This window comes from Hemitrygon akajei, chromosome 2, assembly GCF_048418815.1.
Source record: "Hemitrygon akajei chromosome 2, sHemAka1.3, whole genome shotgun sequence".
NCBI classification, from domain to species: Eukaryota; Metazoa; Chordata; class Chondrichthyes; order Myliobatiformes; family Dasyatidae; genus Hemitrygon; species Hemitrygon akajei.
The window spans coordinates 190,644,691-190,667,417 of NC_133125.1; the positions used below are offsets into that span (position 1 = coordinate 190,644,691).

At 46.3% G+C, this 22,727-nt stretch overlaps 1 protein-coding gene across 1 annotated transcript in view; it reads left to right on the forward strand.

Annotated features, from left to right (window-relative positions):
* Positions 1 to 15,896, forward strand: part of slc44a4 (solute carrier family 44 member 4) — a 147,436-nt gene extending 131,540 nt beyond the window's left edge. Inside the window, exons 20-22 of the mRNA XM_073033819.1 lie at positions 1,066 to 1,160; positions 3,570 to 3,654; positions 14,985 to 15,896. Of these exons, the coding sequence (XP_072889920.1) occupies positions 1,066 to 1,160; positions 3,570 to 3,654; positions 14,985 to 15,097 (293 nt within the window). The 3' untranslated portion in view covers positions 15,098 to 15,896. The remainder of the gene's footprint in view (positions 1 to 1,065; positions 1,161 to 3,569; positions 3,655 to 14,984) is intronic.
* The last annotated feature ends 6,831 nt before the right edge of the window (positions 15,897 to 22,727 follow it).

Below are 22,727 nucleotides of genomic sequence, written 5' to 3' on the forward strand. Positions count from 1 at the left end.
GGTCTGGGACACTGGATCCGAGTCCGGTTCGGTCTGGGACACTGGATCCGAGTCCGGTTCGGTCTGGGACACTGGATCCGAGTCTGGTTCAGTCTGGGACACTGGATCCGAGTCCGGTTCGGTCTGGGACACTGGATCCGAGTCCGGTTCGGTCTGGGACACTCGATCTGAGTCCTTCTGTCTGATTCCAGCATGGTTTGGGTCCCTCAGACCCTGGCCTATGACCCTCTGAAGAAATACATTTACTTTGAACTTTGAAACCATTCTAATCTGTGTAGCGGTCTAAATGTTTTAAAAATGTAATCGTATCTGTCTCTCCCACTCCCACTGACAGCTCACTCCGTGTACTCACCTCCTTCCAACTGGGAAAATTGCCTGTCAGATCATTTACACATCCTTCCCTTCTCGGCTGTAGCCTATGTCCTCTTGTTTTAGATTCCCCTCCTCTGGGCAAAAGACCCTTATTGCTGCCCCTCCTGGCTTTCTCACCTCTCCTGTCTGGCACCAGGAGGACCATGGAGAGCTATGCTGGCTTTGGCTCTTGGTAGGGTCACCCATACCAACCAGGTCAAAGGGCAGAGGCCAGACTAAGAGCGGTCCTCTGACCCTCCGGGTTTGGGGGTTCAGCTCAGGGTTAACAACCCTGACTGGGAAAACAAAACCGTTAGGGTAACGGGAATGAATAATGCTTCCACGTCTGAGTGTGACGGTATTCCTGAGCCTCCACCTGGCACTTGCGTGGCTGACAGTCGTGAGAAGCGAGAGGAAGCTACCGGAATGATGGAGGAGACCCTGTGCACCGTGACCGTCGGTGATGGAGGACCTACATTGCTGCCTTAAGTGCAGCAGCATAACTCGTGGACGTGGTCCGCAGACCTCTGGTAGTCTGGGCTGAGCTAGACTGGGTAAGGAAGGCAGTTTCACCTCCCCAAGGGGCATTAGTGAAAGCGTTAGTTCTCATCGATCACCTGGTAATCCTGGGATCGTCCTTGCCATACTTGTTACTACTGGTCAGAGAGCGGCTGAGTGATTGAGGTGGTGTGTGACCCTCTCCCTCTTTTCCAGGCATCCTGGCATTCTTCTTCTTCACTAATCGGATTAAGATCTCAGATCCGACGTTCCAGGTTCCCGTACTCAACTACTATTGGCTTCCGATTCTGGTAGGCAAACGTCTGTATACTCTTTCTCAGATTTACAGCTACTGTACCGCTGCCACAGAACTACAAACGCCAAGGCCGCCACAGCAAACACCGCAGGTCAGACAGCATCGATGGAAATGAATAAACAGTCGACATTTCGGGCCAATACCCTTCATCAGGGCTGGAGGGGGGTGGAGAAGGATGGGGGGGAAGGGAAGGGGTGTAAACTAAAAGGTGAGAGGTGAAACCAGGTGGGTCGGGGAGGGGGTTCGTGAAGCAAGAAACTGGGGGGTGATAGGTGGCAAAGGAGCGGAGGTGCTCGACCATGTTTATCTCTGACCTGAGACTGTGTCATTTTCCTTCAGCCGAGAGGTGGAGAGCGACACTGGCCGATCCTCAGTAAACACACAAAACCATTCAGAAACATACAGAGTGAGATGGGGAGGGCGCAGACACAGAATCAAAACCAGGTTGATTATCAGGGGGCATATGTCGTGATGTGAGGCAACAGCTGGCTGGCAAACCCATTCAGGTTGTCTACTGTATCCAGTGCTCCCAACGTGGACACCTTCGCACTGGTGTGGCCCAACAGAGGCTGGGGGACTGCTTTGTCAAAACCCTGCGCTCCATCGGCAGAAAGACTTTCCTGGTGGCTAACCATTTTACTCCCAGTTCCATTCCCATTCCGACATGTCAGTCCGTGGCCTCCTCTACTGCCGCGACGAGCCCTCTCTCGGGGGGAGGAGCAACATCTTGTACTCTGCCCGGATGGCCTCCAACTTGATGACATGAACATTGATTTCTCTAACTTCCGCTAATTTATCGCGTCCCTCTTCTCTCATTTTTGATTCTCCATTCTGGTTTCCCTCTTTCCCCTTCTGTTCTCTTCACCTACCCCTCACCTCCCTCTGGTGCCCCTCTTCCTTCACTTTCTCCCGTGGTCCACTCTCCTCTCCTATGAGATTCCTTCTTCTTCAACCCTTTACCTCTTCCATCTCTCACCTCCCCTTTGTCTCCCCTCCCCCACCTCCTTCTACATCTGATCTCACCTATCACCTACCAGCTTGTCCTCCTTCCCCTCCACCCTCCTTCTTCTGGCTTCCACACTCTTTCCTTTCCAGTCCTGATGAAGGGTCTCAGCCCGAAACATTGACTGTTTATTCATTTGCACCGATCCTGCCTGCCCAGCTGAGTCCCTCCAGATTAGGAATAGAATTAGACCAATTGGTCCATCATGGCTGACTTATTATCCCTCTTCTACCCATTCTCCTCTTTAACACCCTGACTGATCACGGTGTTGCTCAAGAAAGAGCAAGGATGTAATGTTGATGCTTTACAGACAGCACTGTGTCGACTGTACGCTTTTCCACAGATGTTTTACAGGCATTGGTCAGGCAGCACTGTGTCGACTGTACGCTTTTCCACAGATGTTTTACAGGCATTGGTCAGGCAGCACTGTGTCGACTGTACGCTTTTCCACAGATGTTTTACAGGCATTGGTCAGGCAGCACTGTGTCGACTGTACGCTTTTCCACAGATGCTTTACAGGCATTGGTCAGGCAGCACTGTGTCGACTGTACGCTTTTCCACAGATGTTTTACAGGCATTGGTCAGGCAGCACTGTGTCGACTGTACGCTTTTCCACAGATGTTTTACAGGCATTGGTCAGGCAGCACTGTGTCGACTGTACGCTTTTCCACAGATGCTTTACAGGCATTGGTCAGGCAGCACTGTGTCGACTGTACGCTTTTCCACAGATGTTTTACAGGCATTGGTCAGGCAGCACTGTGTCGACTGTACGCTTTTCCACAGATGTTTTACAGGCATTGGTCAGGCAGCACTGTGTCGACTGTACGCTTTTCCACAGATGTTTTACAGGCATTGGTCAGGCAGCACTGTGTCGACTGTACGCTTTTCCACAGATGCTTTACAGGCATTGGTCAGGCAGCACTGTGTCGACTGTACGCTTTTCCACAGATGTTTTACAGGCATTGGTCAGGCAGCACTGTGTCGACTGTACGCTTTTCCACAGATGTTTTACAGGCATTGGTCAGGCAGCACTGTGTCGACTGTACGCTTTTCCACAGATGCTTTACAGGCATTGGTCAGGCAGCACTGTGTCGACTGTACGCTTTTCCACAGATGTTTTACAGGCATTGGTCAGGCAGCACTGTGTCGACTGTACGCTTTTCCACAGATGTTTTACAGGCATTGGTCAGGCAGCACTGTGTCGACTGGTCAGGGTATCAAAGGTTATGGGGAGAAGGAAGGAGAGTCGGGTTGAGACGGTTAATAAATCGTTAATAGCAGATCAGACTCGATGGGCTGAATGGCTTAATTCTGTTCTTATGGCCTTGTGGTCTTATCCTGTCTTTGGCATATAGCCCTTGTGGGGCTGCACGGTGAACTAACGCTCGTTTTGTTCCGCAGACTCTCGTGGTTGGCTCGTATATGATCGCGCAGGGATTTTTCAGTGTATACAACATGTGTGTGGACACCCTCTTCCTCTGCTTCTGTAAGTACCTCCTGGCCCTTCCCTCCCTCCCCCGCCAAGAGCACAGCACTCCCTCCCCTCCGTCGGGGCCTCCAGAACCCCCAGAACACCATTCATAGAGTCATTGAAACATACAACACGAGAACAGGCCCTTCTGCCCTCAGAACCAGGGCCACCATTCTGCCCACCAAAGTTTGCCCCATCCGCCCGTGATTAAAGGTAAAAAATTAGCTTTTTTGTCACACGTACATCAAAACATGCAGTCATAAACAACCTCGAACGGATTGATTTCTAACGTCATTTCCAGTAAAGATCAAAATCCAATGCAGCACAAAAAAGTACAATTATAATATTGGCTGAAATACAGCAGTGAACAGGCCCGAGCAGCCCTTTGTGCCGTGCTTCCCAGTAACCCGAGCCGAATCACAGGACAGTTCACAATGACCAACTCACCCCACTAATCGTACATCTTTGGACTGTGGAGCACACACACGCACTCCACAGGGAGGACAGGCAGATTCCTTACCGGAATTGAACTCGGAACTCCGACTCCCCGAGCTGTAATAGTGTCGAACTAACCACAACGCTACCCTGGTGTCCATGTTATAATTCACATTATTGATAATATCTCTGGATATTGAGGACTTCCTTCAGGGGTTATCAAGGCAAGGTGTAGACTGTAAACATTTCAACAGATTGAAACTAAAGACTGGCTTTATAACGACCAACACATTCCGAGGACAGTGGAGCCAGCAAGGGTCACCACATTACCAGCACAGACGTAGCTTGTCCACAACTTGATAACCCTAACCCATATGTCCTCTGGAGCACCTGGAAGAAACGTATGCAGTCAGGTGGAGAATGTACAAACTCCTTATAGACAGCGGTGGGAATTCAACCCCAATCAGTGATGCTGCAAATGCCTCGAACTTCAACTACCCACATACCTCCCCAATAACATAGTTCATGTACCTGCACCCAAGACTATCCATGTACCTCCTCAATAACATTGTACTACACCCTCGACTATCCACGTACCTCCCCAATAACATAGTTCATGTACCTGCACCCTCAACTATCCACATACCTCCCCAATAACATAGTTCATGTACCTGCACCCTCAACTATCCACATACCTCCCCAATAACATAGTTCATGTACCTGCACCCAAGACTATCCATGTACCTCCTCAATAACATTGTACTACACCCTCGACTATCCATGTACCTCCTCAATAACATTGTACCTGTACCCTCGAATATCCACGTACCTCCTCAATAACATTGTACTACACCCTCGACAATCCACGTACCTCCCCAATAACATAGTTCATGTACCTGCACCCTCGACTATCCATGTACCTCCTCAATAACATAGTTCATGTACCTGCACCCTCGACTATCCATGTACCTCCTCAATAACATTGTACTACACCCTCGACTATCCACGTACCTCCCCAATAACATTGTACCTGTACCCTCGAATATCCACGTACCTCCTCAATAATATAGTTCATGTACCTGTACCCTCGAATATCCACGTACCTCCTCAATAACATAGTTCATGTACCTGTACCCTCGACTATCCATGTACCTCCTCAATAACATTGTACTACACCCTCGACTATCCACGTACCTCCTCAATAACATTGTACTACACCCTCGACTATCCACGTACCTCCCCAATAACATAGTTCATGTACCTGCACCCTGGACTATCCATGTACCTCCTCAATAACATTGTACTACACCCTCGACTATCCACGTACCTCCTCAATAACATTGTACCTGCACCCTCGACTATCCACGTACCTCCCCAATAACATAGTTCATGTACCTGCACCCTCGACTATCCACGTACCTCCCCAATAACATAGTTCATGTACCTGCACCCTGGACTATCCATGTACCTCCTCAATAACATTGTACTACACCCTCGACTATCCACGTACCTCCTCAATAACATTGTACCTGCACCCTCGACTATCCACGTACCTCCCCAATAACATAGTTCATGTACCTGCACCCTCGACTATCCACGTACCTCCCCAATAACATAGTTCATGTACCTGCACCCTGGACTATCCATGTACCTCCTCAATAACATTGTACTACACCCTCGACTATCCACGTACCTCCCCAATAACATTGTACCTGCACCCTCGACTATCCACGTACCTCCTCAATAACATTGTACTACACCCTCGACTATCCACGTACCTCCTCAATAACATTGTACTACACCCTCGACAATCCATGTACCTCCCCAATAACATTGTACCTGCACCCTCGACTATCCACGTACCTCCTCAATAACATTGTACTACACCCTCGACTATCCACGTACCTCCCCAATAACATAGTTCATGTACCTGCACCCTCGACTATCCATGTACCTCCTCAATAACATTGTACTACACCCTCGACTATCCATGTACCTCCTCAATAACATTGTACCTGCACCCTCGACTATCCACGTACCTCCTCAATAACATTGTACTACACCCTCAACTATCCACGTACCTCCTCAATAACATTGTACTACACCCTCGACTATCCACGTACCTCCCCAATAACATTGTACCTGCACCCTCGACTATCCACGTACCTCCCCAATAACATAGTTCATGTACCTGCACCCTCGACTATCCACGTACCTCCCCAATAACATAGTTCATGTACCTGCACCCTCGACTATCCACGTACCTCCCCAATAACATAGTTCATGTACCTGCACCCTGGACTATCCACGTACCTCCCCAATAACATAGTTCATGTACCTGCACCCTGGACTATCCACGTTCCTCCCCAATAACATTGTACTACACCCTCGACTATCCACATACATCCCCAATAACATTGTACCTGCACCCTCGACTATCCACATACCTCCCCAATAACATTGTACCTGCACCCTCGACTATCCACGTACCTCCCCAATAACGTTGTACTACACCCTCGAATATCCACGTACCTCCACAATACCCGATAATGTTGTTAATGTACCTGCACCCATCACATCTTGTGCCAGATTGCATGGTCTGGGTGTAGAATTTGTCCTCTGGTCGTTTTAAATCTTTTACCTATGAATTAATTAATATCACTTCATCTTTTTCATAACTAGATAGTGTCATAGAACACTATAGAACAGAAATGTATCTTTGGCCCATTGAGTCCAAGCCAAACTATCAGTCTGTTAGCCCTATCCGCCTGCACAGACCATAGTCCTCCATATCTTTCCCATCCATGTACATATCCAAATTTCTCTGAAATGTTGAAATCGATCTTGCATCCACCAGTTCCATCTAGAGCTCGTTCCACACTCACCACCGTCTGAGTGAAGAAGTTCCCTGTCATGTACCGCTTTAATATTTCACCCTTAACACATGACCTTTAGTTCTAGCTTCACCCACCCTCAGTGGGAAATCCTGCTTGCATTTACCCTAATCCTCATGATCCTCCTATATTGTATGACGTGGTCCATCCTGTGTCGTGAACATGATTGTTCTTCAGAAGCGGCTTGCTATTGCCTTCTTCTGGGCAGTGCCTTTACAAGACGGGTAACCCCAGCCATTATCAATACCTTTCAGAGACAGTCTGCCTGGTGTCAGTGGTTGCACAACTTGGACGTGATATGCACCGGCTGCTCATACAACCATCTACCTCCTGCTCCCATTCCTTCACATGACCCTGTTCAGGGGTTAAGCAGGGGTTACACCTTGCCGAAGGGTGACCTGTAGGGTAGCAGAGGGACAGAGTACCTTTGGTATCACCACCCCAGCACTCATACCCATTCCTCATAATTTCAGTATCCCTCAACTAAATCTCACTCATTTTCCTTCTCTCTGGGGTATAAAGTCCTAATCTATTCAACTGTTCCCTATAACCCTGGAAACATTCTCGTAAATGTTCTCCTCACTTTGTCCATCTTACTGATATATTTCCTGCAGGCAGGTGGACAGGACTGCACAAAATACTTCAGATTAGGCCTCAGCAGCCATTTATACAATTTCAACATAACATCCCAACTCCAGTACTCGATACTTTGATTTATGAAGGCCTGAGTGCCAAAGGCCCTCTTTGTACCCTCCAATCTTCGATTCCCTTTTACTGCGAAGGAGACAGTACAGTTACCTACCTACCCCACTCAGGATTTTATCCACCTCTGTAAGGTCACCCTTCCAGCCCACCGTCCCTCTCTAATTCAGATTCTCACATCCTCGAATCCTCAAATCTTCTCTGCACCCCTCCCAGCTGAATGGCTGCCGACCAAAATTATCCTCCAGATGCAATTCACTAACACCTTGTGCACATCCCAGATTGTTCAATGTCATTCCCAGTACACGCGTGTGAAGGAGAATGAAATAACTGTTACCCTGGAACTGAAACAGTACAAAAAGACACAATAAATATCAATACGTAAGACAGCTGATTGACACGAGGCACAGGAGTGTCTGTACATGAAGTGACTGACAGGAAATGATAAGGTCGTGGTGGATGTAGGTGTGTGGCACTGTACACACATCGTTCCACAGAGGTGCAGTAGAGAGCATCACTGCTTGCTACGGACTCTGCACTGTGGCAGACAGGAAGGCTCTACAACGGTGGACAAAACTACCCAACGCATCTCCAGCACCAGCCTAGCCACCATCAAGGGCGCATACAGAGGAAGGTGCTGGAAAAGGGCCAGTAACAACAGGAAGGACCACAACATCCAATTTCTATACTCACTGACGTGACTGATGGTCTTTCTTCATCCTGTCAGCCTGTGACTACATGCTCAAGGACCCATGTACTCAATGTCCCTCTTATCCACAGCTCTCACCAGGGCCACAACACTCACTGTACACTGGTGTGACTTGCCAATCGCAACACCTTGTACACAATTTGGAACTCCTCAACCCCCAAACCCAGACTGCAGTGCAACCTGTTTTGGGGGAAGAGAAGGTCTCTCTGCTCAGGACAGTTCCTCACCCTCTGCATCTCTCATGACCCTTCCCATGACTTTCATCCAGCAACTCCTCCCGTCCTGTTCCCAGTGTGGCCAGGACCCACGGGAATGTGAACAACAACCCCTCCCGTCCCATTCCCAGTGTGGCCAGGACCCAGGGGAATGTGAACAGCAACCCCTCCCATCCCGTTCCCAGTGTGGCCAGGACCCAGGGGAATGTGAACAGCAACCCCTCCCATCCCGTTCCCAGTGTGGCCAGGACCCACGGGAATGTGAACAACAACTCCTCCCGTCCCGTTCCCAGTGTGGCCAGGACCCACGGGAATGTGAACAACAACTCCTCCCGTCCCGTTCCCAGTGTGGCCAGGACCCACGGGAATGTGAACAACAACCCCTCCCGTCCCGTTCCCAGTGTGGCCAGGACCCACGGGAATGTGAACAACAACCCCTCCCGTCCCATTCCCAGTGTGGCCAGGACCCACGGGAATGTGAACAACAACTCCTCCCGTCCTGTTCCCAGTGTGGCCAGGACCCACGGGAATGTGAACAACAACTCTCCCCGTCCCGTTCCCAGTGTGGCCAGGACCCACGGGAATGTGAACAGCATCTCCTCCCGTCCCATTCCCAGTGTGGCCAGGACCCAGGAGAATGTGAACAACAACTCCTCCCGTCCCGTTCCCAGTGTGGCCAGGACCCACGGGAATGTGAGGCATCTCCACTTGTCCCGTTCCCAGTGTGGCCAGGACCCACGGGAATGTGAACAACAACTCCCCCCGTCCCGTTCCCAGTGTGGCCAGGACCCACGGGAATGTGAACAACAACTCCCCCCGTCCCATTCCCAGTGTGGCCAGGACCCAGGGGAATGTGAACAACAACTCCTCTTGTCCTGTTCCCAGTGTGGCCAGGACCCAGGGGAATGTGAACAGCAACTCCTCCCGTCCCGTTCCCAGTGTGGCCAGGACCCACGGGAATGTGAACAGCATCTCCTCCCGTCCCGTTCCCAGTGTGGCCAGGACCCACGGGAATGTGAACAACAACTCCTCCCGTCACGTTCCCAGTGTGGCCAGGACCCAGGGGAATGTGAACAACAACTCCTCTTGTCCTGTTCCCAGTGTGGCCAGGACCCAGGGGAATGTGAACAGCAACTCCTCCCGTCCCGTTCCCAGTGTGGCCAGGACCCAGGGGAATGTGAACAGCAACTCCTCCCGTCCCGTTCCCAGTGTGGCCAGGACCCAGGGGAATGTGAACAGCAACTCCTCCCGTCCCGTTCCCAGTGTGGCCAGGACCCAGGGGAATGTGAACAGCAACTCCTCCCGTCCCGTTCCCAGTGTGGCCAGGACCCACGGGAATGTGAACAACAACTCCTCCCGTCCCGTTCCCAGTGTGGCCAGGACCCACGGGAATGTGAACAGCATCTCCTCCCGTCCCGTTCCCAATGTGGCCAGGACCCAGGGGAATGTGAACAACAACTCCCCCCGTCCCATTCCCAGTGTGGTCAGGACCCAGGGGAATGTGAGGCATCACGGTAGTGTTGCAATTAGGTTAGCACAATCGCTTCACAATCGTGCCCCTGCCTGTAAGTTTTCCCCCGACCTCCTGGGGTCCTTCAGTTTCCTCCCACATTCCGAAGCTGTGCGGATCAAGGTTCGGAAGTGGCGGGTGGGTGCAGGAGGCCTGGCAACACTTGTGGTGCCCCTGGCACAATTCTTCCTGATTTGATTTGACACTAACAATGCATTTCACTGTATGTTCGATGTACCTGTGATGCATAAAATTAGTTTTAATCTTATAAACCATCCTCTGAGGAAGAAATTTATCCCAATTGACACACACCTCATTCTCCAGTGAAAACATTGTCTCTGTCCCAATGTGGGAGGCTGTTGGACAACAAGACATAAGCACAATTATGCCATTCTGCCCATCCCTTCTAGTCCATCATGGCTGATTTATTTTCCCTCTCAACTCCATTCTCCTGCCTTCTCCCTGTAATCTTTGATGCCCTTACTAACCAAGAACCTATCAACCTCCACTTTAAACTCAACCTCACTGAGTAGGGAGTTCAGGGAGTTAAGTGTGAAGCTGAAGGGCAGGACCTCCAGGGTAACAATCTCAGGATTGCTACCTGTGCCACGTTCGAGTGAGGCAAGGAACAAAAAGATTATACAGATTAATACGTGGCTGAGAGGATGGTAAAGGAGGGAGGGCTTCAGGTTTTTAGATAATTGGGCCATGTTCCAGGGAAGGTGGGATCTGTTCCGACGGGACGGTTTACACCTGAACTGGAGCGGTACTAACATTCTTGCAGGAAAGTTTGCTAGTGCTGCTCGTTGGGGGGGGGGAGTTTAAACTAAATTTGTAGGGGGCAGGGATCCAGAATGTGAGAGTGGATAGCGAGATGAAGAATAAAGGACAGGTGGGGACTACACGGTTCCGGAATATTAAGTGTGTAGTAGAGAAAGGTGAGGCGGAACAAGTGATAAGGAGGACACATGTACAGAGGGATGGTCTGATGGAACATGGAGTTAAATGTGCTGAAAGAATAAGTAAATTTAGGAAGGACAACAAAATTCAAGGGGCATATAGCCCAAAGGGAGTTCGGGAAGCTGGGTTAAGCACAATAGGCAGCGATTTAAACAGAGAGAGGAGAAATGGGCTAAAAATTTTATATCTGAATGCACGAAGTGTCAGAAATAAGGCGGATGAGCTTGAAGCTCAGGTGCGAATGGGTAACTATGATGTTGTTGGGATAACAGAGACATGGCTGCAGGGAGATCAGACCTGGGAAATGAATGTACAAGGGTATACATGCTATCGTAGGGACAGAAATGTGGGCAGAGGGGGTGGGGTGGCCCTGTTGGTGAGGAATGAGATTCAGTCCTTTGCAAGGGGGGACATAGGATCAGGAGAAGTAGAGTCTGTGTGGATAGAACTGAGGAACAGTAAGGGCAAAAAGACCCTAATGGGTGTTGTCTACAGGACACCAAACAGTAGCATGGATATTGGGTGCAAGTTGAATAGGGAGTTAACATTGGCATGTGGCAAAGGTAATGTCGCAGTAGTTATGGGGGATTTCAACATGCAGGTGAACTGGGAGAATCAGGTTGGTGCTGGACCCCAGGATAGGGAGTTTGTAGAGTGCCTACGGGATGCATTCTTGGAACAGCTTGTACGAGAGCCGACCAGGGACAAGGCTATTCTGGATTTAGTCTTGTGTATTAAACTGCATTTGATAAGCGATCTTGAAGTAAAGGAGCCATTAGGAGGTAGTGACCATAATATGATAAGTTTTTATCTGCAATTTGAGAAGGATAAGGGCAGCTCGGAGGTGTCAGTGTTGCAGTTGAACAGGGGAAACTATGGAGCCATGAGGGAGGAGCTGGCCAAAGTCAACTGGATGGATATCCTAGCAGAAAAGACAGTGGAACAGCAATGGCAGGTATTCTTGGGAATAATGCACAAGGTGCAAAATCAGTTCATCCCCTGGAGAAGGAAGGATTCAAAGGGAGGAAAGGGGCCACAGTGGTTGACAAAGGAAGTCAGAGATTGCATAGCATTAAAAAAAAGGAAGTATGACAGAGCTAAGGTGAGTGGGAGGACAGATGATTGGGAAATTTTTAAGGAACAACAGAACTTAACTAAAAAGGCAATACAGGGAGAAAAAATGAGGTACGAACGCAAGCTAGCCAGGAATATAAAGGAGGATAGCAAAAGCTTTTTTAGGTATGTGAAGAGTAAGAAGATAGTTAAGAACAATGTTGGGCCCTTGAAGAATGAATTGGGTGAAATTGTTATGGGAAACAGAGAAATGGCAGAAGAATTTAATAAGTACTTTAGATCTGTCTTCACTAGGGAAGACACAAACAATCTCCCAGATGTATGGATGGGCCAAGGACATAGGGTAACAGAAGAAATGAAACTGATTGACATTAGGAAGGAAACGGTGATGAGTAGACTGATGGGACTGAAGGCTGACAAATCCCCAGGTCCAGATGGTCTGCATCCTAGGGTACTAAAGAAGGTGGCCCTGGAAATTGCGGATGCATTGGTAAACATTTTCCAATGTTCCTTAGATTCAGGATCATTTCCTGAGGATTGGAGAATGGCTAATGTTATCCCACTTTTTAAGAAAGGAGGGAGGGAGAAAACAAAGAGCTATCGTCCTGTCAGCCTAACATCAGTAGTGGGGAAGATGCTAGAGTCCATTATTAAAGATGAAATAGTGGCATATCTAGATAGCAGTGATAGGATTTGGGCCGAGCCAGCATGGATTTATCAAGGGCAAATCATGCTTGACTAATCTATTGGAGTTTTTCGAGGATGTAACCAGGAAGTTAGACAAGGGAGATCCAGTGGATGTAGTGTACCTCGATTTTCAGAAGGCATTTGATAAGGTCCCACATAGGAGATTGGTGGGTAAAATCAGAGCTCATGGCATTGGGGGGAAGATATTGACATGGATAGAAAACTGGTTGGCAGATAGAAAGCAAAGGGTAACGGTGAATGGGTGTTTCTCGGAATGGCAGGTGGTGACTAGTGGGGTGCCACAGGGCTCGGTGTTGGGACCACAGCTGTTTACGATTTACATCAACGATTTAGATGAAGGCATTGAGAATAACATCAGCAAGTTTGCTGATGATACTAAGCTGGGTGGCAGTGTGACATGTGATGAGGATGTTAGGAGAATTCAGAGTGACTTGGATAGGCTGGGTGAGTGGAAAAATACTTGGCAGATGACGTTTAATGTGAATAAGTGTGAGGTTATCCACTTTGGGAGTAAGAACAGGAAGGCAGATTATTACCTGAATGGTGTAGAGTTGGGTAAGGGAGAAATACAAAGAGATCTAGGAGTCCTTGTTCATCAGTCACTGAAGGTGAATGAGCAAGTGCAGCAGGCAGTGAAGAAGGCTACTGGAATGTTGGCCTTTATTACAAAGGGAATTGAGTACAAGAGCAAGGAAATCCTTTTGCATTTGTACAGGGCCCTGGTGAGACCACATCTGGAGTATTGTGTACAGTTTTGGTCTCCAGGGTTAAGGAAGGACATCCTGGCTATAGAGGAAGTGCAGCGTAGATTCACGAGGTTAATTCCTGGGATGTCCGGACTGTCTTACGCAGAGAGGTTAGAGAGACTGGGCTTGTACACGCTAGAATTAAGGAGATTGAGAGGGGATCTGATTGCAGCATATAAGATTATTAAGGGATTGGACAAGATAGAGGCAGGAAATATGTTCCAGATGCTGGGAGAGTCCAGTACCAGAGGGCATGGTTTGAGAATAAGGGGTAGGTCATTTAGGACAGAGTTAAGGAAAAACTACTTCTCCCAGAGAGTTGTGGGGGTCTGGAATGCACTGCCTCGGAAAGCAGTGGAGGCCAATTCTCTGGATGCTTTCAAGAAGGAGCTAGATAGGTATCTTATGGATAGGGGAATCAAGGGCTATGGGGACAAGGCAGGAACCGGGTATTGATAGTAGATGATCAGCCATGATCTCAGAATGGCGGTGCAGGCTCAAAGGGCCGAATGGTCTACTTCTGCACCTATTGTCTATTGTCTATAAATCTACCCAGTGACTTGGCCTCCTCAGCTGTCTGTGACTATGAATTCCACACATTCACCACCCTCTGGCTAAAGGAATTCCTCCACATTTCTGTTCCAAATGGACGTCTCTCTATTCTGAGGCTGGTTCCTCTGGTCCTGGACTCCCCCCTCTATAGGAAACATCCTCTCAACATTCACTCTATCTGTGTCCTCTGGTCCTAGACTCCCCCACTATAGGAAACATCCTTTCCACATCCACTCTATCTGTGTCCTCTGGTCCCAGACTCCCCCCTCTATAGGAAACATCCTCTCAACATCCACTCTATCTGTGTCCTCTGGTCCTAGACTCCCCCACTATAGGAAACATCCTTTCCACATCCACTCTATCTGTGTCCTCTGGTCCCAGACTCCCCCCTCTATAGGAAACATCCTCTCAACATCCACTCTGTTGAGGCCTTACAATATTTGACAGGTTTCAATAACATTGGGCCCTCACACCAACTCCCTTCCTCTCTTTTATTGAGCAGAGGTAATGTCACATCCCTCAGTCGCACTGGAGCCAACATTGATCACAGCTTGCGAGGAGGGATTCCCAAACCCTCTTGCCCCATTGCATGGCAATGTGTCTCTGCGTTTCAATCCCAAATCCTGGCTAGGAATTTCGCACCTGCACCCACCCGCTCCTGGATATCCAGTCTATGAAAGCTTGCAAAGATCTGGAGCAGGGCTGTAGATGGGAGATGGAATTTAAGTGTTGCACTTGGGGAGAACAAACCAGGGTAGGACATTCATCCTGGTCTCTCTCTCCCAGGAGGGGTGACCCTTCAGCACTGACGTCTCTCTCTGCTTCTCTCTTCGCCCACAGTGGAAGACCTTGAGCGGAACGACGGCTCTCCAGAGAGACCGTACTACATGTCCAAATCCCTGATGAAGATCTTGAACAAGAAGAACAAGGCCTCGAAGAAGGAGGAGAAATAACCCCTCCCCCTCAGGAACCCTCCCCCAACCCTCTTACCACCCCCACATTTAAGAAATTACACACAGAGTAATTTGCCGGTGACTGCCTCAGCCTTTCGGGGGGAGGGGGAAGAAAGGGGCAGGAGGTACTTATGGATACGTTTTCTGATAGAATTCTCCCCCCCCCCCCCACCCCATGTCCATGTTGCACACTGACCTGGTGAGACTGAGTAACTTTGTACACATGAAGCAAACCCATTTCTCGTTTGCAATCCAGTCTGTAGAATATGAAACTGCCCCATCACCCCTATTGGGGCAAAGGCTGTTGATAGCAGCTCGCCGGAGTCCTCTGTCCTGAGCTAGTCTTCCAAGTTGAAGAGTACCCCTTCCCTTCCTCTTCCACGGATGAAGTCTTTGGGGTATCTTGGTTTTTAAGGGATGGGGTTGCTGGCCCTATGTCCTCCTCTCTCAACTGGGCTTGGGACCAACCACGGTGGAGCTGAAGGAAGTGTTTGAGGAATTTCCAAAATTGGCCACGCACTTCCATCTTACCTCCTACCCTGCCCAGTAAAATGGTTACCTTGGGACACCCCGCTGCACCTTATTGACCATGTGGGAAGGGGTCTGTGAAGCCTTCCTTCCTGCTTCAGCCCAGCCTGGTCTCAATGAGCCCTGAATAGACGGGGAGTGGTGGGTGAGGGGGGAATATTGCACTTTTCGTGATTTGTGCCTTTAAACTGATGTTATTTCATAAAAGAAAAATGAATGTGATAATAGATGTACTGGATTTTAAATTAAATGACACTATTTACATTTTTAATCATTAAATCTATTGACTGGGCATCCCCAGTGGGATGGTACTCAGGAATACTTGTCTTCGAAGCCTGCTCAACCTTTAGCTCAAGATGGTGCCTTTCCAATTTTGTCTTCTGCTTAAATGGTTGACAAAACATTGGGTTCAGTTGCCAAGATACACTCTGGGGCCTGGGGCCAGTCGCCTCGATTCAGCCTGTACCCGATCTTACCGATTCAGCACAGTGCAAAACAGCAGGATCATCGTTTCCACACGCCCTGGGGCCTGGGGCCATTCGCCTCGATTCAGCCTGTGCCCGATCTTACCGATTCAGCACAGCGCAAAACAGCAGGATCATCGCTTCCACACGCCCTGGGGCCTGGGGCCATTCGCCTCGATTCAGCCTGTGCCCGATCTTACCGATTCAGCACAGCGCAAAACAGCAGGATCATCGCTTCCACACGCCCTGGGGCCTGGGGCCTGGGGCCAGTCGCCTCGATTCAGCCTGTGCCGGATCTTCCCGATTCGGCCAGCACTTGAACCGATCGCTCTTGGCGATGGGCCCGTGGCCTCGCCCCGCCTTGCCTCAGTTCCGCCACAACAAATTGCCTGCAAGCCCAAAGGGAAGTTACAGACTACGGTTTGCGATGATCATTTGCCAGAAAAAGAGTGATTAGCAAAGTGTTTAGCTGTTTTCCTAGTTTCATTAGTCATCAATCAGCTGTCGCTGAAATTCACAGGCACCATCTTAAACCAGAAGCCAGTCCCTCCCTCACCCCCTCTCTCCCCTCACTCTCCTCCTCTACACCCTCTGCCTTCCGCCCCCCACCACTCTCTCCACTTCTCTACCCACCCTCTCTCCCCCCCCAAACTGTCCCTCACCCCTTCACGCCCTTTCTGCCCCTCTCTACCTACCACTGTCCCATCCCTCAACACATCTCTCCCCCACTCGCGCCCTCTCCCCTACACTGTCCCATTTCTCTCTTCCCACCTCCCCGCTCTCTCCCCTACCCCGTCAACTACCCCTCACCTTTCCCACATTCTCCCTGTCTACCCCCCTTCCCATTCTCTCGACCTCTGTACCCACCTCACCCCATTCCCCACTCCCTCCCTCCCCTCCTTTCCAATTCTCTCAGCCACTTTACCCATATCACCCCTCTGTCCCCATCTTCTCACCTCTCCTCGCCACACTCTCCCTTCTATGCCTTCTCTTCCTGTTACGTATTCAGGCAACAATAAATATATGTGAGTTAGGCAAGGGTTTTTATAACAAATAACATGTTTATTAAACACTGAAAACAAACCCCCCAAAAGTAAACAAACACTAACGTAACCGGAAATCAGCTGCTGTGCGGCAGCTTAACAGTTCTTAAAGTGATGCAGCTCAAACAGTTCTTAAAGCGATGTTGCAAAAACAGTTCTTTAAAATGATATTGCCAAAAGTTCAAAATGCTCACAGTCCATTTAAAAGGAGAGACTTTTTAAGGCGATTTAAATTCTCTTTCATGTCGTTTTTCTTCGATCCCCGGCATCAAACTTTTCCCATGAAGAATTTACGAAACAAAATGGCTTAGAGGCACTGACCTTTCCTTTATCACACTGTCCTCAATCTTCTGCTATCCCGCAGAGATTAACACGAGAACAGTCAACGAAATCCTTCCGAATAAGGATCAAATAAGGCCGAACCTGTTTCACCGTCGAAAATCGATTCTCTTCGATCTTTAACTCCCGAACTCCGATCTTCACTCTCCACTGATTCTTAACCAACAGTGTTGTAAAGAAACTGCTGGCAATGAGCTTTTAAACTTTAGGCATTAGATAAAACTTCATCTTTCAACTAAACTGCGTCATCACATTAAATCACGCAGTGGCATAAAGTCAACATGGCAAATCCAGCCATGAACTGCCCCACCTCACAGGGTGGTGTCTTCCTTTTATACCCTGTAAAAAAAACCTGTCACATGACCTCTACTGGCAGGAAAAGGACGTCACTCCACCGTCACAAGACCATTACCTCAAGTCCAGTATAACTTCAACCCCAGTCACGTGACAAGGGTACGTAACACCTCCCTCTAAAAAAAAACATTTTTGGTCTGACAAGAACAAAAATTTTAACAATTACTTACAAGAAAAACAAATGTATAAATTTTTTTAACATACATAATATACAATACCATCATATAACAGCTTACAACTCACAATACAGTAGGAGTGTTACAATTGGAAAAAAAAACCACTCCATAAAAAAAATTACATTGTACATTCAACATCGAGATAGACAATCAGCAACCACATTATCTTTACCTTTAATATGAGTTATCACAATATTGTACTCTTGTAACATCAAACTCCAATTTAATAATCTTCTGTTTTTGTTTTTCATCTTACTCAGAAAAACTAACGGATTATGATCAGTGTAAACAATAAGTGGTTTTTGAGTTGTACCAACATATACCTCAAAATATTCTAAAGCTAAAACAAGAGATAACAATTCTTTCTCTATTGTTGAATAATTTCTTTGATGCTTATTAAATTTCTTAGAAAAGTAAGCTACTGGATGATCAACTTCATCACCCTCATTCCTTTGCATCAATACTGCTCCTGCAGCCTCATCACTAGCATCTACAGCTAATGAAAAAGGTTTTTCAAAGTCAGGTGCCTTAAGCACAGGTTGTTGACATATCATTATTTTCAATTTTTCAAATGCTTCTTGACAAGGCACTGTCCACACAAACTTCACATTCTTCTGCAGAAGGTTAGTTAATGGAAGGGCAACATTAGTAAAATTCTTACAAAATTTCCGATAATATCCTACCATTCCCAAAAATCTTCTGAGAGTTTTTTTCCCCGTTGGAATGGGAATCTCTAAAATTGCCTGAACTTTTGCCTGAACAGGAGCTACCTTACCTTGACCTACAACATAGCCAAGGTAAGTCACAGTGGCATGTCCAAATTCACTCTTAGCTAAATTAATAGTTAAGTTAGCTTTTGAAAGCCTTTCAAACAATTTCTCCACCACAATAATGTGTGCTTCCCAAGTATCATTTCCTGTCACTAAATCATCAATATAAGCATCAGTATCTTTCAAACCCTGAATCACAGAGTTAATCATCCTCTGGAAAGTACCTGGGGCATTCTTCATCCCAAATGGAAGAACATTATACTCATATAACCCAGATGGAGTTACAAATGCAGAAATCTCTCTACCTCTGTCCGTTAATGGAACACACCAATACCCTTTCAATAAATCAATCTTTGTAAGGAACTTTGCTTTTCCAACTTTATCTACACAATCATCTACTCTAGGAATTGGATATGCATCTGTTTTCGTTACAGCATTCACCTTCCTATAGTCCGTACAAAACTTAATACTACCATCTGGTTTTGGCACCATAACACATGGCGAACTCCAATTCGAGTTAGAATGTCTAATAATATCATTCTCTAACATATATTCAATTTCTTTCTCAGCAAGTTCACATTTTTCCATGTTCATCCTATATGGATGTTGTTTAATAGGTTTGGCATCTCCAACATCTACATCATGTGAAGCTATAGTAGTCCTCGGAACATCTGGAAACAAATCCTTATATTTAAAAATTAATTCCTTCATCTGTTGTTTCTGCTCTAGCTGTAAATGTGCTAATTTCTCATCCATATTTTCCAGAATGGTTGAATTTGGTAACCTAACAGAAACAATGTTGGATTTAGAATGAAACTCAGATGAATCATCTATCTTGTTCCTAGTTAAATCAAACTCATTCTCACTAACCACAACAGTCACAGTACCAGATCGTTTCCCAAAATATGGTTTTATCATATTTATATGGCAAAGTTGTGTTGACCTTCTACGATCTGGAGTTTTTATCACGTAATTCACATCATTGATTTTAGACACAATTTCATAAGGACCATGAAATCTAGCTTGTAAAGGATTTGTCTGCACTGGGAAAAGAACCAACACCTTATCTCCAGGCTTAAACATCCTCATCCTGGCTTCTTTATCATACCAAGTTTTCATTTTCTCCTGAGCCAACTTTAAATTTTCCTTGGCTAAGCTACAAGCTTTATGTAACCTGTCCTTAAATTTCAAAACATAGTCCAACAAATTAGTGTGTACTTCCTTACTAATCCACTGTTCTTTCAATAAAGCTAAAGGTCCTCTAACTCTATGCCCAAACACAAGTTCAAATGGACTAAAACCTAAAGATCCCTGTACCGATTCCCTTACTGCAAATAAAAGTAAGTTTATACCCTCATCCCAGTCACTTTCATTTTCCACACTATATGTCCTAATCATATTCTTGAGGGTAGAATGAAACCTCTCCAAGGCACCTTGCGATTCTGGATGATATGCAGACGAAGTGATTTGCTTAGCTCCCAATTTATAAACTATCTGTTGAAACAATCCAGACATAAAATTACTGCCTTGATCAGTTTGTGTTTCCTTAGGTAATCCAAAATAAGTAAAGAATTTTATAAGAGCCTTTGTCACAGTTTTAGCTTTTATATTCCTAAGTGGTACTGCCTCTGGAAATCTAGACGAAGTACACATGATAGTCAACAAATACTGATAACCAGTTTTTGTCTTTGGTAATGGACCAACACAATCTACAATAACTTTAGAAAACGGTTCACCAAGTGCTGGAATAGGTTGTAATGGAGCTACTGGTGTAACCTGATTTGGTTTACCCACAATTTGACAAGTATGGCACATTTTACAAAACATCGCCACATCTTTTCTTAGACCAGGCCAGTAAAAAAAATTTTAAATCTTGTCCACAGTTTTCCTTACCCCTTGATGTCCACACGATGAGCTACAGTTAAAATCTCATTTCGATAAACTTTAGGAACAACTAACTGGTAAACAACATTCCATTCCTCACTTGCAGGAATTGTAGGCGACCTCCACTTCCTCATCAACACTCCTTTTTCCAAGTAATATCCTGCTGACACCTTCTCAATTTCACCATCTAGTAAAGCTTGTTCCCTTAATTTTATAATCTCAGGGTCCCTATTCTGCTCTGCTATCATCTCCTTCCGAGACAGAGATAAATCTTCATAGTCAGACTTACTCCCAGAATCTTGTTCAAACAACGAAGGTAAGAAAGTCTCTGACACATCCTCAAAACTCGAATCCTGAGTTGAACAGTCATAAGTAACAACCTCATTCTGCACATCAATCCTTTTAGCCATAGCTCTAGTCACAACACAGGAAGAATCTGTGTTAGAATTCATCTCTGGTTCCTCTGATTCCATTGTCAAATGCACTTCAGGAAAAACTTGTCCACCTGCCAAGTCATTACCTAACAATAAAGAAATACCCTTCACAGGTAAGCTATGCTGTAATCCTACTTTAACAAATCCTGTAACTAACCCTGACTTTAAATTTACTTTATGTAAATGTACAGGCATAAAATCACTCCCAACACCTCTTATGTAATTTACCTCACCAGTATCACTCTCTTCATTAACCTTCAACACACTGTCTAACATCAGTGATTGAGAAGCTCCAGTATCCCTAAGGATTTTTATTGGCACCAGAGTAGATCCTTCTTTCAAGGATACAAACCCTTCAGTTATAAAATGATCATATCCCTCTTTAACTTGGTCAGACTCTAACAAAGCCTCATTTGTGTTTTACCAAACCCTGTAACTTTACAGGTGCTTCAGTATGTTGCACACAAGCATCTGGAACTGCTTCCTTCTCTTTCTTTTTCAATTTGAAACAGTTAGCTATTACATGGCCAGGCTTCTTACAATAGTTACAAATAAGACCAAACTGTCTTTCCTTCACAGGTTTTCCTTCCTCCTTACCTTTCTCATTAACCTCTGATTTAATTTCTGATTTACCTAGAGTCTCCATGTTATTTTTCCTCTTAAAAATTCTGCCCTGAGGAAATTTATTCTTATGGATTAAAACATACTCATCAGCTAATCTAGCACAGTGTTGCAATTTATCAGTATCTCTCTCATTTAAGTAGGTCCTTACTTCAACAGGAATGCTTTTTTTAAATTCCTCCATCAAAATCAGCTCTCTCAATGTATCATAGTCCCCATCTACATTTTTAGAAGAAACCCATCTCTCAAAACACATAGCTTTATCATAGGCAAATTCCACGTAAGTCTTTTCCACAGACTTTTTCAAACTTCTGAATCTTTCCCTATAATCTTCTGGGACTAATTCGTACGCTTTGAGAATATGCATTTTCACAATATCATAATCAAGTGCTTGCGCAGCAGTTAAAGCTGTGTAAACTTGTTGTGCTTTGCCTTTAATTACACTCTGTAACAACACTGACCATTTATCTCTCGGCCACTCTGACATCTGAGCAATAGCTTCAAAATGTTGAAAATATCTTTCCACTTCTGTTTCACTAAATGGAGGGACCAATTTAATTTCTTGACTAGTAACAGACGGTTTTTTAGAACCAGAAGACTGTTTCCTAGACCTTAATTCCTCCATTGCATATTCAAATTCCCTCTGTTTTTGTTCAGCCTCTAATTTACAACACTCTAACATCATTTGTTCGATTTGCAACTGCATCTCCAAATTACTTATTGGAAACGATTCTAAAACCGAATCATCAAAAACACCCGAATTCACATAGTGAGACGCGATTTTTCTTTGTATAACAGCCTTTGATGTAGTCTGCAAAATACCTTTAATTGCAATCTACTAGCTATCTCAGACACCTCAGTCTTTTTCGCCTTCGCTAACAACTCCGCGCCTGGCGAAGCCAGAAACTCATCAATATTCATCGTTGCCGAAAACCACTCGCAAGCCAATCAAACAAAAGAATCGAGTATTCCCCATTTCCAAAACACCGAGTCAAAAGTTAACAAGCATTTAAACTC